This window comes from Hydra viridissima, unplaced genomic scaffold (assembly GCF_058129835.1).
Source record: "Hydra viridissima isolate aposymbiotic clone 2 unplaced genomic scaffold, HvirCarnegie_v1 scaffold_8, whole genome shotgun sequence".
Lineage (NCBI taxonomy): Eukaryota > Metazoa > Cnidaria > Hydrozoa > Anthoathecata > Hydridae > Hydra > Hydra viridissima.
This window is the reverse complement of record NW_028324307.1, coordinates 5,790,616-5,804,708: the sequence shown is the minus strand read 5'-3', so window position 1 is coordinate 5,804,708 and position 14,093 is coordinate 5,790,616. Positions and strand designations below refer to the sequence as shown.

Below are 14,093 nucleotides of genomic sequence, written 5' to 3'. Positions count from 1 at the left end.
GGTGGTTGTGCTTTCATACTGTTTCTAGATTGCTTAATACAATAGTTAGCCTCACTATACGCATAGTTTTATAAACCTACTTAACATGCAAATGTTCCATTAGGGATGGCAAAGAATTGACATCAATTTTTATGTAGTTGTTCCATATGAGAGATGACACAAAATAGCAGAGATTTGACATTACAAACTACTTTTAATTTTTCTCATATCAAATTTGGTAAGACTGGTGGCAAAATATACAGCATTACAACAAGAAAGCATTTGCATTTCATGAATTTGCAACAAAAAACTAAAACATCAAGAAAACCTTCTATCAACCTAATTACATAGTTATCATATATTTTTTCTTGAACAGCTCAATTATTTAAACTGTTAACTATATGCACAAATAAGTGAAAACCAGATAAACCATTAATTGTTATTATAGGACTGAGCAAGAAATCAGTATCTTTATTGCTTATTGCAAATGTTTTACTATAATGTGTCAATGTTACCTTATATTGCAGGGTAAATTTTACATCTATATCAATGTTACTCCCCAAATTGTTCTTAAAACCCATAATTAGAAAACACTACAGTGCTCAAAAATAAAAATGTCTTGTTTAATTGCAACTTACAAATGCCTAATAAAAAGTACTTGGAATTGTAACTGTCCTGTTAAAATAATCATGTAAATAAGCAATTATATAAGCCTAATTAGTTCTCAGAATGTCAATGAGCATCTCAAGAGGTTTTGTGTATATTGCAAGCATTTAAATTTATAAAAAGTTTTTGATAACAGTTGCAAATTTCTCCAGTTGATTACAAACAGAAGAAACTAAGTGATTAGTTGCCTCCTTTCAACTGCATAATAGCTCACTGTTGTTAGATGGAAGCAAATCAGATATCTGTAGCATTTAACAAACTCAATAACCAAATTTATTTTTAAACTTGAGAAAAATTTAATTTAAACATTTAGGCCTATATAATAAACAACATTAAACTTGCCATCTATTTAAATATAATTTAAGTTATGACAATTTTAAATATATATATGAGTATAAGAATATTTTGAATAATTTTATAATATAAATTATGAATATGACAATCAAAGTTAATAAGTTTAAATGTAAACTATGTAATATTAACTTAGTGCTAAAATCCTTAATGTTCTTTTTGGCTTTCTTTAAACTTTTGTTTGTAAGATGCATCTTTTCTCAATCAGCTTTTTACCTAGTCTGAAGTGAGACATTCAGTTAATATTCTACAACCATTGAATATGTTGGAAAATGCACCTTCATCTTTTAAGCACATCAGTAATCCAGAAACGCAACATTATATAATTTCTGCAACAGCTCAAATGATAGTAAGTGATATGATTCTTTCAATTAGCCTTTTTTACAGTCTTAAATGAGCCCTGCACCAAATGGCTACAGAATGCTGATTGAATAAGCCGGTATACACAACAACTCTACGTCATTTTGTATGACAAGCTAAACAACCTGTTAAAATATGTACTGTACCAAAAATTAAAAATTTGGTCACATTTATGCTGCTAGTTCAGGCAACAAATGTGAACTACTGAATTAATTTGTGAACTACTGAATTAATTGCTCCCCTTCCATTCACACAGAATCAGAACAGGTCACAACACATCTTCAAGAACACCATGTATTATGTAGCTATTTACCTTTACATCAAGAACACCATGTGTTATGTAGCTATTTACCTTTACACACCACATACATAAGCAAATAATCACCAATTGCTAAGAAGCAAATGTGTACAGTGTACTAGCAGATTGTCATGGTTGTTGCTGCTTTGTGCAGATTTTTAACAACACATTTACAGAAAATCATCTGAGTATATGTCTTTTTAATCTAGAGATGAGCTTCTTGACAAATTCATTTATTAAGAAACTACTTTTCATGAATATCATCAACATCTTAAATTACATCAACATCTTAAACAACATCTTAAAACTACTTTTCATGAATATCATCAACAATGAAAATATTATTTGAATTTACTCAATAAAGGAAGTAGATTGATGTTACAGGAAATTCAGTTATAAAGTAATTTATAGTTTTAGTGATGTCTTTTAAAAAATTTTCTTTGTTGAGAAAACAGAATTTCTAGATTTTATTATTATTATTATTATTATTATTATTTATTATTATTATTATTTATTATTCTTAGATTTTATTTACTAATTGAAATACAAACTAAAATGTAAAGTTGCAGTTAATGAAATATGCAATACTAGATTAAGTAATTATGTTAAAAATGTATATATATATACACTTAACCGCAAAATTAATGCACCACTTATAAATTTCAACTTATTTTGATAAATGTTATGTAAGACATGTACCAGAAAAAATCTGTGCGTGTTCTGATGTGGTGTTTACAGAAACTGTACATCATTTAAAATAGCTAATTGTTTTAAAATGTGATTGTATTAATGTTGTTCAAAATTTAAACAACTCTGTTATTAAAACAATTTGCTTTAATTGAAATGTCATCAAATCAAGATAAGAAGCGAGAAAAAATTTTGCATTTTCTCGTTGAAAATCCTGGTGTATCAAACAAAACAATTTCTAAAAAGCTGCTGATTGCTTTGAGAACAGTGCAGAGCGGTGTGAAACGATTTAAGGACACTGGTACAATCATAAGAAAATCAGGAAGTGGAAGAAAAAAATGTTTTGTTAGACGAGATCTTGGTAAAAAGGTAAAAGATGCCTTAGACAGAAAACCGGAGATTTCTGTTCGAACATTAGCGAATAAATTTAAGACAAGTGCTTCCACTATACAAAGAGTAAAGAGAAATTGTGGTTATAAATCTTATAAAAAGAAAAAAGTTCCTCATCGTGAAGAAAAGCAAGAAAATGTCACAATTCGATGTTCAAAGCTGCTCTATAAAAAATTATGTTCTAAAAAATCTTGTTTGATTATTGACGATGAAACTTATTGTGCTGCATATTTCCGATCTCTTCCAGGACACCAACATTATTCAGCAATTAATCGCAAGAAACTGAATTCCAAATATAAATGCATTGGAATCCAAAAATTCGCTAAAAAATTCTTAGTTTGGCAAGCAATTTGTGAATGTGGTGAAAGAAGCTCTTGTTTTGTGACTACGGGAACAATTAACACCAAAATATACATAAAAGAATGCCTCAAGAAACGTCTTTTGCCGTTTTTTCTCATCTAACAGTTGTAGAGTTCTAGAAAAGTTTGTAGAAACCAATAATCATGTTAGATAACTTGGCCAAGGCAAACCACAATATACCAATGCTATAGAGGACCAACTTTTAATGCTTCGAACTTGGGGAGAACAGTTCACTACTGCACAAAGTCTCCAAATACAACTTGCTGAGGTTCATGGAACTGCTGTTAGTCAAGAAACCATAAGAAGAAGACTTAAATTTACCACCTCAGGCAGCAGCTATGTTAATATTTAAGTTTTGGAGTGGCCAGCTTGCAGTCCAGATATGAACCCAAGAGAGCAGCTTTGGAACATAAAGGAACGCCATTTTAGAAACCAACATCCACCACCTAACAACCTAGAAGTGCTGTGACAAAGTCTTATCTGCGTGTGGGAAGATATCCCTTAAGAAACGATTAGATCTCTAATTGAAAGTATGCCACGCCGCTGTCAGCTATAATAACATCAAGAGGTGGTAACAATAGTAATTGACAAGTCAAAAATCTTTTAATTTATGGTGTATTAGTGTGCATAACAGTAATAATCATTTTACTTTATTTTGTTAAACAAACCATATTTTTGGTTTTAGTTTTTTTTTTTCACCATGTTAAAGTCAATTTTATTATTATCATTGAAATAGTTGTGTTCATATGTTCTATTCTTAATATGTTTGTCTAAATATATAATATTGACAACAATTAAAATAAATCAAAATGTATAAGTGGTGAATTAACTTTTTGGTTAAGTTTATATTTATTTATACACACACACACACACACACACACACACACACACACACACACACACACACACACACACACACACACACACACACACACACACACACACACACACACACACACACACATATATATATATAAAGTATTTCTTTTTTGCTACTATTATTTGCTTTATAACTTCAACAGTTCTGTTCTCAACATAAGTCATAATTTAATTACTAGACCCTAGCAGTTTTTCACTTGTGTATATTAAATATTAGCAAATTTTTAGATAAAAAAATATAGAAAAACATAGAAAAATATTTCTAACCCTGGTATCCTAAGTTACCCCTGCTGTCCCAAGTATACCTAGTTCAATACCAGGGCTGTCAAACTTGCTAAAGCTAAATTAAAGTTTTTGTCCTAAGTTTCCCTGCTTTTCCATGTATACTCAGTCAGGGGCGTCGCCTTGGAGGGGGTAGGGGGGGGGAGTCTCCCCCTCCCAGAATCTAAAAAAGAGAAAAGTTGGGAATTTCCTTGCCGAGAGTTGGGACAGTTGGGAAATAGGTGATAAAATCAAAAAATACTTTCTAGTTAAATAAAATTAAAATGTTTGCAAAAATCCATCAAAGATCTAATTCTTTTTTGACTTGGACAAATAAACTTTACGTTTATTAAACGACTTATGGCTGTTTTCCACAAGACGAAATAAATTGTGGAGTCATAAAGAAGAGCCCTTTTGATTTCCGCGTTGTTTTTTTTTTCGCGCTACTTTTTTTTTGTTATCAACAATAAAAATGGCAGCTGAAAGTTTATGCTGTATGTTTGACTAAAAGCAGTTATTCTTTTTTTTTTCATACTTTATACTTTGAAACGTGAATATTTATTTCCATGAATTGATTTCAACATTTGTCTTATTTAATGTTTATAAAAGTTATCACACTTATTAAGAGTGATAACTTTTATAAACATTAAATCAGTTAAAAATTACGGTAAATTATAGTATCTGCATTTGTTTTCCAGCACTAACTATGAAAAGCAAAAGATATAAATTACAATGTTGCGTATGCAAAGCAGTATTTAACAACGAATATAAAACCAGTCATGAAAGATCCGTTCATGGTGGTAGAAAGGTTCATATACAAACAGTGGGAGCCCCAGAGAATCCTTTTCTAGCCTCCTTAGCTTCAAAAAAACGAAAAATGGTACCTCAGAATGCTGGTGATGATGTCGAAGTGGATGATGAAATACAAAGTAGTGAACATACAAAGTTAGACTTGATAATAATTGAAACATCGACTTCAACATGTAGTATATCCATAGAAGAAGAATCAACATCTTCTGATAAAAAATTTGAAGAGGATGCAAGTTCAAAAATTCAAGATAATGATGCAAAAGGGGAAAACTTGGGTTATGTTGTAGTCCAGGAACAAGCAGAGAAACTTACAGAACTAAATTCTAAATCAGATCATTTAAACCAGTTTCCTGACCGAGATGAAAAGGATGACATGAATATTATTAACTTGGATACTTCTGAAGTAAGCAGTGAAACAACATGTTGGACTTTGTTCATGGGGAATTTGGGTGTTTTAATAGATAATCTTAAAGATTGTAATGACATTTATAAAAAATACTGTAAAGAAGAATTAGTAAATGAAAAATTCGCTGCGATTGAAATTGTAAATGCAACAAGTTCTGTGGTGGAAATGTCAAAAAATGTTTTGAAAATGGGAAATGCTTTTTTAAGAAAACTCGATATCAAAGCTCAAAGTATTATAATTGACAAATCAGATTCATCAGCATTGATAAGCCATGACCCAGGATTACGTCCACATACAATTACAGATAATCAAAAATCGTATTTAATCCAGTTAGGACCACACCAACCAAAACTTGCTAGTTTCCCAAGTGACAGTAAAAATAGATTTAATCCCCAGTGGTACAAAGAGTTTGAACATTTAGAATACAGTACCCAGAAGGATGCCACATTTTGTTTTGTCTGCCGGCTTTTCCCTAAGGTATTTGGAAAGAAGGGAAAAACTGAAGATGCTTGGATAAATGTTGGGGTAAGATCTTGGTCCAAGATGAAAAGCTATGGGAAAGAAAAACTTGGAAAGCTTCAGGCACACTTTACCTCTCAAGCACATAAAGTTGCATTAAGTGAATATTGTTGCTTTCTTACGAAAAAAGGTCATATAGATCACCTTATTGATAAATCCAATAGACTTGCTCTTATAGAAGAGCAAAAAATAGAGGTACAGAATAGAAAAGCTGTTGAAATTCTTATTGATACATGCAAGACTTTAGGAAGCCAAGGGCTAGCGTTTAGGGAATCGGACAGTGCTAATCAAGGTAACTTTGTTGCAGTAGTGAATCTTATCTCTCGCCACAATCCTACACTAAAAGCCTGGATTGAAGATAGAGCCCTTCGTCCATATAGAGTTACATACACAAGTCCATCGTCTCAAAATGAAATGATTAGTTTAATTGCAACTGAATTAAAGGGAAAGATCATAGAAGAAATTAATAGCTCCAATTTTTTTTCCGTGATGGCCGACACTACTCCCGATATGTCACATAAGGACATAATGAGTATAGTTGTGAGAACAGCCAGTGAAAACGGTGAGATTCGGGAAAGGCTTTTAAAATCCGTTGAATGCACTGATAAGACTGGAAAAGGGATGGCTGAGCTAATTTTATCTTCTTTACATAAAGAAGGCATTGACACATCAAAGATGGCTTTTCAGTCGTATGATTACGCGAATTCAATGTCTGGACAATTTAAAGGAGTACAAAAGTATATAACAGAAGAAGTTGGCCATAATGTACCCTACATACCTTGTCAAGACCACAGAACAAACACTGCTCTTGAACATGCATGCAATGTTAATACTTTAATACGAGAATTGTTTAATGTCCTCGAACAGTTGCATGTTTTCTTCACATCAAGCACAAAAAGATTTAGTCATTTAAAAGAAAAACTGGAAGACATTGACAGTGCACTACAGCTTGTAAACCTGTCTAGAACAAGATGGACCGCACGAGCAAAATCTGTTAAGGCTTTAAATCAGTGTTTAGAGAAGGTTGTTGATCTTCTTCAGAGCATCTCAAATAATAAGATTTTTGATACTAACACAAGAACTAAGGCAATGGGACTTCTGAAAAAAGTAACAACTTTTGATTTCATTATTACTCTTTTCTTCATGAAGAATATCATTGAGAAGATAAAAATATTAACAGAAATCTTAGAAAGTCCAAACTTCAATGTTATCGACAGTATAAATGTAATTGAAAGTACTGCCAAGAACATACAAAATATCAGTAACGATACAGATGCTATGAATAATTTGATTGAAAGTGCAGTAATATTTTCTAGGAAATTATACATTGATGCAGAAAATGATTACGAACGACACCATAGATTAATAGCAATGGAGATGAAAGCTTTTTACCGGAAAGAATTCAAAGAGGTCATAGACTTTCTAGCCATGGGTTTAACAGAAAACTCGGCAGCATTAAAGGAAATATTTGCCCCTATCACCAAAATTTTTAGTTTTCCTTTAAATAAGGATAATTTGAGTATTGAAAACTTAACAAAAGCAAACAAACTTTTTCCTCCTGGATACAAGGATCATATTCCAGACGTTCATGTGCTGAAAAGCCAGATGGAAATTTTGATAGATATCTGTTTAAAAGAAGGTCATGAAGATTTTAAGTCATCAAGAACACCAGCTAAGACGCTGCAAGACATTTTGTACCATGTTGTGAAGTTAAAGGATATACTGAAACAAGCCCTTAAATTATGCATTTTTGTAATCACAGCTGGTTATGGTGTAGCATCAAATGAGCGTTCATTCAGTCAACTCAAGATTGTAAAATCACATCTGAGAACAACAATGAGTGACGAGAGATTGGATAGCCTCATGCTACTAAAGTGCGAAAAAGAACTTTGTAAAGGAGTTAACCCCGAACATCTTGTTAAACGATGAGTTCAATTGAAGAAACGTCATATTAAAATCAAACAGTAGACAAAAAATGATAGTGATGATAAAATATTGTGCGTATAAGTTTTGAAATAAAATAATATTTTCCATATTCCTTTGTACTAATTCATTTCCGTAAAATTTTAAACTGCTATATATGCTGCCAAAATGGTTTGTAAAGTTTATTGGATTTGTAAATTGTAACATTTTTTTGGACTGATACAGTTTCACTATGAATGGGTAAAACCTTTAGACGTTTTTTGAATTGAATATTTTGTATAAATGTAAAGGAAGCTATGTTTTGTTAAAAGAAGTCAATAAATACTGATAATTGACAATTCATGAAAGTGAGTGCAATGTAGTATAACAATCAGTAGATTTTGTAAATAGGACAAAAATTGATTTTTTGAATTCTTAAATTATAAAAAACAGTTGTGAAAACTATGTTAAGCAGTTGGGAAAAATAAGGTCTCTCCCCCCCCCCTGGAATTTTCTCACGCAACGCCACTGTACTCAGTTGATAGTATGAAAATACTTTTGCAATTATGAGAAAAAAAGTCTATAGATAAAATAGAAAAAACAGTGGAAGATTTATTTCTTTAAGTTAACTTAATGAAATTAATCTTTTGCTGTTTTTTCTATTTTACCTATACTGTCAAACTTGTTGAAACTAAGTTTTACATTTTTATCCTAAATTACTCCTTTTTTGTCCCAAATATACCTAGTTGACAGAATTGTTAAGCAATATTTGATTGATAGTTATGTAAAAGTCCTGAAGGTTTTTTTTTGATGTTATATCATTTATAAAAGTTTTAAGTACAAAATATGAAGGAGTTGTTAAATATGATTAACTATTGAATAGCTCCTCAGGTTGCCCAAAAATTTTTAAAATATTTTAAAAATATTCCCTTACAATAAATTTGGATTTACATTTCCAAAAATGCTTATTTTAATTTTTTTCTTTTACATTTCAAAATAAATCTTAAGTGTTTTTATGACAACCATACCTTGACAAACAATCTGATTGTTTAAAATTTTTTGCCCATTTATGCAAGTACAAATCCCAAATTTATTGTTTTCAAATACACATCTTTTCATATTTTAGACTTTTACAGTCTGACATGCATACCCCTAAAAGATTTAAGTTAAATATAAAACAATGCTATATCTAAAACGTTTTCATAGAAAAAAAAGTTTATCATATAAAAGAAAAGTACATTCCATATTATTTCCAACTACTTTACAGAAAGTCAAAAAATTGGAGTAGACAAGTAAGCTAATCAAAAGAGTAAAAAGATTTCTGCTCCTTCTTAAATGAATAAAATTCTTTAACAAATAGCTTAAGGCTTAGGTGATAATTGATACACCAGACTTTTATTTTTAAATAAAGGCACAGTAATAAATTTAATAAAAAATTTATACCAATTCGAATTCCGCTTAACATATTGGTTGTAACTGGCTTTAGTGAAGATGTTTTTCCAAGTGTAACTTCAGCATAGAATAACTCATTAAAACTGTTATTTTCAACAAAAGCCTCAATGTAATACTTCATATTTTTATTCAAAATAACCATAGAAGTTTGACTAGCATCATAAAAAAGTTCAAAGGTAACAAATGCTACTTTAGGTAACAATAATAACTAAAGTAATAATAGTAGTAATAATACTTATAACTGTTGTAATAATAACATTATTGTTATGTATAAATGGTAGGCTTGCTCTTAGTAAAACATTCAAACAATAAAATTGTAGGTTTTATTTTGGCACCCAAACTGTTAAAATAATATTTTTAAAAACCAATGCAAAAGTACTTAACAACTTCTTAATACTTTGGGGTTCCTGTATAAAACTCCTTATATAGACAAATTTCCAATTGAATTTACCCTTTAAAAAGCTTCTTTTTTTTATGCTGTCTTTGCCAAAACGCAATTTGCATAAAACACTTAAAGTTTAAGTAACTTTTAAATAGTTTGATAGTGAAAATTTATCCAGCTTGTGAGAACTTATCCAGTAATCTTAAATAAACGCTTAGCTTTATTTTTAAGAATGTTTGAACTTACAATTGCTGTTATAATCTTAAAAATTTGTTTGGAATTATTTTTAAAGTTAAAGACCTTTTTTTAAATGAAAAAATAAAATATATTTCAAGTTTTCGTTACAAAAAAGGTAATTGAATTTTTCTTAATAACTAGCTTTCACTAGGCACAAGTTTAGTTAAAGAAAATCAAAGCTTTTTATTTTAATTCCCCTTTTATTACTTGTACTATGTCACAAACATGAATTTAACAGGATGTATTATTTTCTTTTTATGTTTATAATATTAGATAAAGCCATAATGTATTGATAATTAACATTAATATAGTAAAAGTTGTATAAAAAGAAACCCACTTTGTGAGTTCAGGGTAAAGTGATCCCTGTGTTTTATTGATGATCAGCACTTTATTTTTTGGATTAGTGTCATTACTTAAATACAACTCACAAAAACCATTGCATGAACTTAAAAACTGTAATTCCCATCACTTGTTACAAGAAGACAACCTCTAATTCTTTGCCAATAATCATTACTGACATTTTGTGGTACATCAAAAGCATTAATGATTTTGTAACGATCTGGTATAAGTGAGGAATTTAAATACCTCTTTAATGCATCAGTAAAGCTGTTTACACTTTCATTGTATATATTGTTACTGTAGTAAATTTCTGTCAGTAATCCAGGAGTGACTAAAAAACAATTGAAGAGCAACTCTAAATGTTAACGATTTATTCTTAATAAAAGTAAAATTTTTTGTTTAATAAAGTTAATTTTCATAATTTCAATTTTTTGTCTTACTGGCATAATCTTGATTAAAGCATCGATCTTTAACATTATAAAAATCTAAAGTTAAAAAGATCTTTTAAGTGTATAAATAATTGTATTCTAAATACAATGACAAAAAAAAAGCTTGGTGACAATTTTTTACTTGAAAAATCTTGAAATACATCAGTAAAAGACTTTTATCTGGACATAACTTTTAAAAACACAATTAATACAATAAGTTAATAAGAATAAGAAACAAGCAACTTTGTGTATCAAAGACTTTCAACTTTATCTACCAGGCAAACAAAACAAATTTTTGGGCGACCTGAGGAGCTATTCAATAGTTAATCATATTTAACAACTCCTTCATATTTTGTACTTAAAACTTTTACAAATGGTATAACATCAAAAAAAAAACCTTCAGGACTTTTACATAACTATCAATCAAATATTGCTTAACAATTCTGTCAACTAGGTATATTTGGGACAAAAAAGGAGTAATTTAGGATAAAAATGTAAAACTTAGTTTCAACAAGTTTGACAGTATAGGTAAAATAGAAAAAACAGCAAAAGATTAATTTCATTAAGTTAACTTAAAGAAATAAATCTTCCACTGTTTTTTCTATTTTATCTATAGACTTTTTTTCTCATAATTGCAAAAGTATTTTCATACTATCAACTGAGTATACATGGAAAAGCAGGGAAACTTAGGACAAAAACTTTAATTTAGCTTTAGCAAATTTGACAGCCCTGGTATTGAACTAGGTATACTTGGGACAGCAGGGGTAACTTAGGACACCAGGGTTAGCTGGGTAACTGGATATAATTTTATTACAAACCAAATGATGGCAATTGTTGCTTTTAAACTCTTAATATTGGTATTTTTGCAATGCTAAACAACAATGAAAAATTCAAATTGCTCATTTTAGACTAATAGACATAAATCAGTGTATGCACTAATTCTAAATTTTTCTCTGGTAATATCACTTAAAAACTTGAAAAAACTTCGAAAGAATAAAATGTATATTCAAATAAATCAAAAAGAAGTCTAGATTGTATTCGATTTATATGCAAAGCTAGTCGCTACAGCAAACATAGGTCAATAAAATATCTACATTATGCTTATAGTATAGAGACGCTTGTGCCCGCAAAAACAAGAAGGTTTTCAATTGTCAAATTTGCAAAACTGTTCTTGCCACCTGTTTGTTTAACGTAAAAAAAGTATATTCGTATTCAGTATTACACCCGCCTAATTTTAGATACAATTCTATATTTTTTTCCACTATCAGCACGTGCTTGCATGGTTACACATTTCAACCAAATTTCCCTTTCTCGTTGGGTACTAGTGTTTTATGAGATCGTTAAGTTAACTCAAGATGACGAATATTAGCGAATTCTTGTATATTTTTGTTCTCTCAACTTCAGATTAGAGCGCTTTCCATTGGTTTTGAGACCTATGTTTTTATACGATTCTTAATCAGCATAAAATTCTCGATCAGAATCAATCGTAAAATTAGGAAGGGAGGGGGGTAGTGGAGTAGCGTCCGAAACTTCTATTGTTATATGACTATTTTGCTGGCTAAGGAATATATTAGCAATCCAAAAAGCGAAAATGAATGGAGATTTGTAGCAAACAAGTTCGAGAAGAAATGGAACTTCTCCAATTGCATAGGGGCTTTAGTATAGATGGAAAAAATTGTATGCAAGCCCCCTTCAAGATCCGGCTCGTTCTACTTGAATTAAAAAAAACCTCACTCTATTGTTTTGATGGCTGTTTGTGATGTAAACTATGAATTTACACTTGTTGACATTGGTGATACTGGTAGAAACAGTGATGGTGGTGAAATAGTAAAATGAGAATTGCTTCGAATCAAAGTTATTACATATCCCAAAACCTTATGAACCAATAGGTTCAAGCATAAAGCTGCCATATGTTATAATTGGAGACAAACCATTTCCTCTCAAAAATTATTTAATGAAGCCACACCCTAAAGAAATATTACCTTTGAAGGAAAGAATATATAATTACAGATTGTCACGTGGCACGCAGAACAATAGAAAATGTTTTTGGTATTTTGGCAGCAAGATGCAAAACTTTTTCGCAAACCAATTATTACAACGAAAAAGTTGTAACTAACGTGACTAAAGCTTCAACTGCTCTGCATAACTACCTTATGCATGGTTGTCAGTTTGAACCATTAAGTCAATATTGCCCTTCAAAATTTGTTGATTACAATACATCCCCTGGTTTGCAAGCTGAAGAACGGCAAAGTAATGTTTCGGATTACCTAGAAATAACACTTTTACAAGAACAATTTGTCTCAAATAATTATACTCGTGATGCAAAAATAACACTTTTACAAGAACAATTTGTCTAAAACAATTATACTTGTGATGCAAAAATAGTGAGCGAATTATTTTGAGACTTTAGGACAGGTTCCATGGCAATAATGATATGGTTACTTGTACTCAAAATACATTTGATCAAAGATGAAGTTCCTTTACCTTTTTATACATGCGTGTGTGTATGACTAAAAAAAATATACATGTGTGTGTATAAATACACACACACACACACACACATACACACACATATATACTTATATATATATATATATATATATATATATATATATATATATATATATATATATATATATATATATATATATATATATATATATATATATATATATATATATATAAAATTATATATGTGTGTATATATATATATAAAATTAATGTGTGTGTGTGTGTAGGTGTGTGTGTGTGTGTGTGTGTGTGTGTGTGTGTGTGTATATATATATAAATACACACCCCCACACACACCTATTTACTTTTTTTAGTTATTTTTTTTGTTTTTATTTTTGAAGTGTTTTATTGTTTACCTTAAATGTATATTGAATGTCAAAAATAACTAATATCTCAGTATATAAAATATATTTTGTTTGAAAATTAAATTTCCATTTTAAAGAGGATTTCGATAACTTTTATTTTTGCTATTTTGTTTTTCTCTTTTTTTAAAGATTTTGAAAAGAGCTTACTAAACTTTTACAGAGTATCCAGATCATTGTTGTTTATTTCCATCAGTTTGCTCCACATCATTCATTATAGCTTTCTTAAGAGCAACTTGTAATGGATCAATTTTCATTTTCTTTTCATATGGTTTGGTGACAAGATGATCTGTGGTAATGCAATTGAATTTACAACTTGTTTCATTTTCCAGTCAGATTATCTCTTGAACTTGATGCTTTAATCAAATTGTCTTTATTTTCAAGTGCTCTGTGTTCAACTGGATGCTATGCTGCAAAAATATTTCATTTTATGTTGGAACTAGTCAACTTTACCCCCCGATGGCATCTTTCATAAACATTAATTTTGTGAAGAACTGACATGATGGTAATTGTT

General features: G+C 30.0%; 2 protein-coding genes across 2 annotated transcripts in view; one reads left to right on the top strand and one right to left on the bottom strand.

Annotated features, from left to right (window-relative positions):
• LOC145186595 (uncharacterized) overlaps positions 1–14,093 on the bottom strand; it is a 191,770-nt gene that overhangs the window by 93,041 nt on the left and 84,636 nt on the right. Inside the window, exons 47-49 of the mRNA XM_090094555.1 lie at positions 10,719–10,763; positions 10,416–10,609; positions 9,312–9,528 (exon numbers count right to left, since the gene is read on the bottom strand). Of these exons, the coding sequence (XP_089950681.1) occupies positions 9,312–9,528; positions 10,416–10,609; positions 10,719–10,763 (456 nt within the window). The remainder of the gene's footprint in view (positions 1–9,311; positions 9,529–10,415; positions 10,610–10,718; positions 10,764–14,093) is intronic.
• LOC149884731 (zinc finger MYM-type protein 1-like) lies at positions 4,694–8,217 on the top strand. Its single transcript, XM_090095076.1, has 2 exons — positions 4,694–4,725; positions 4,930–8,217. The coding sequence occupies exons 1-2, from the start codon at positions 4,704–4,706 to the stop codon at positions 7,893–7,895; spliced, it is 2,988 nt and encodes a 995-aa protein (XP_089951202.1). The 5' UTR covers positions 4,694–4,703; the 3' UTR covers positions 7,896–8,217.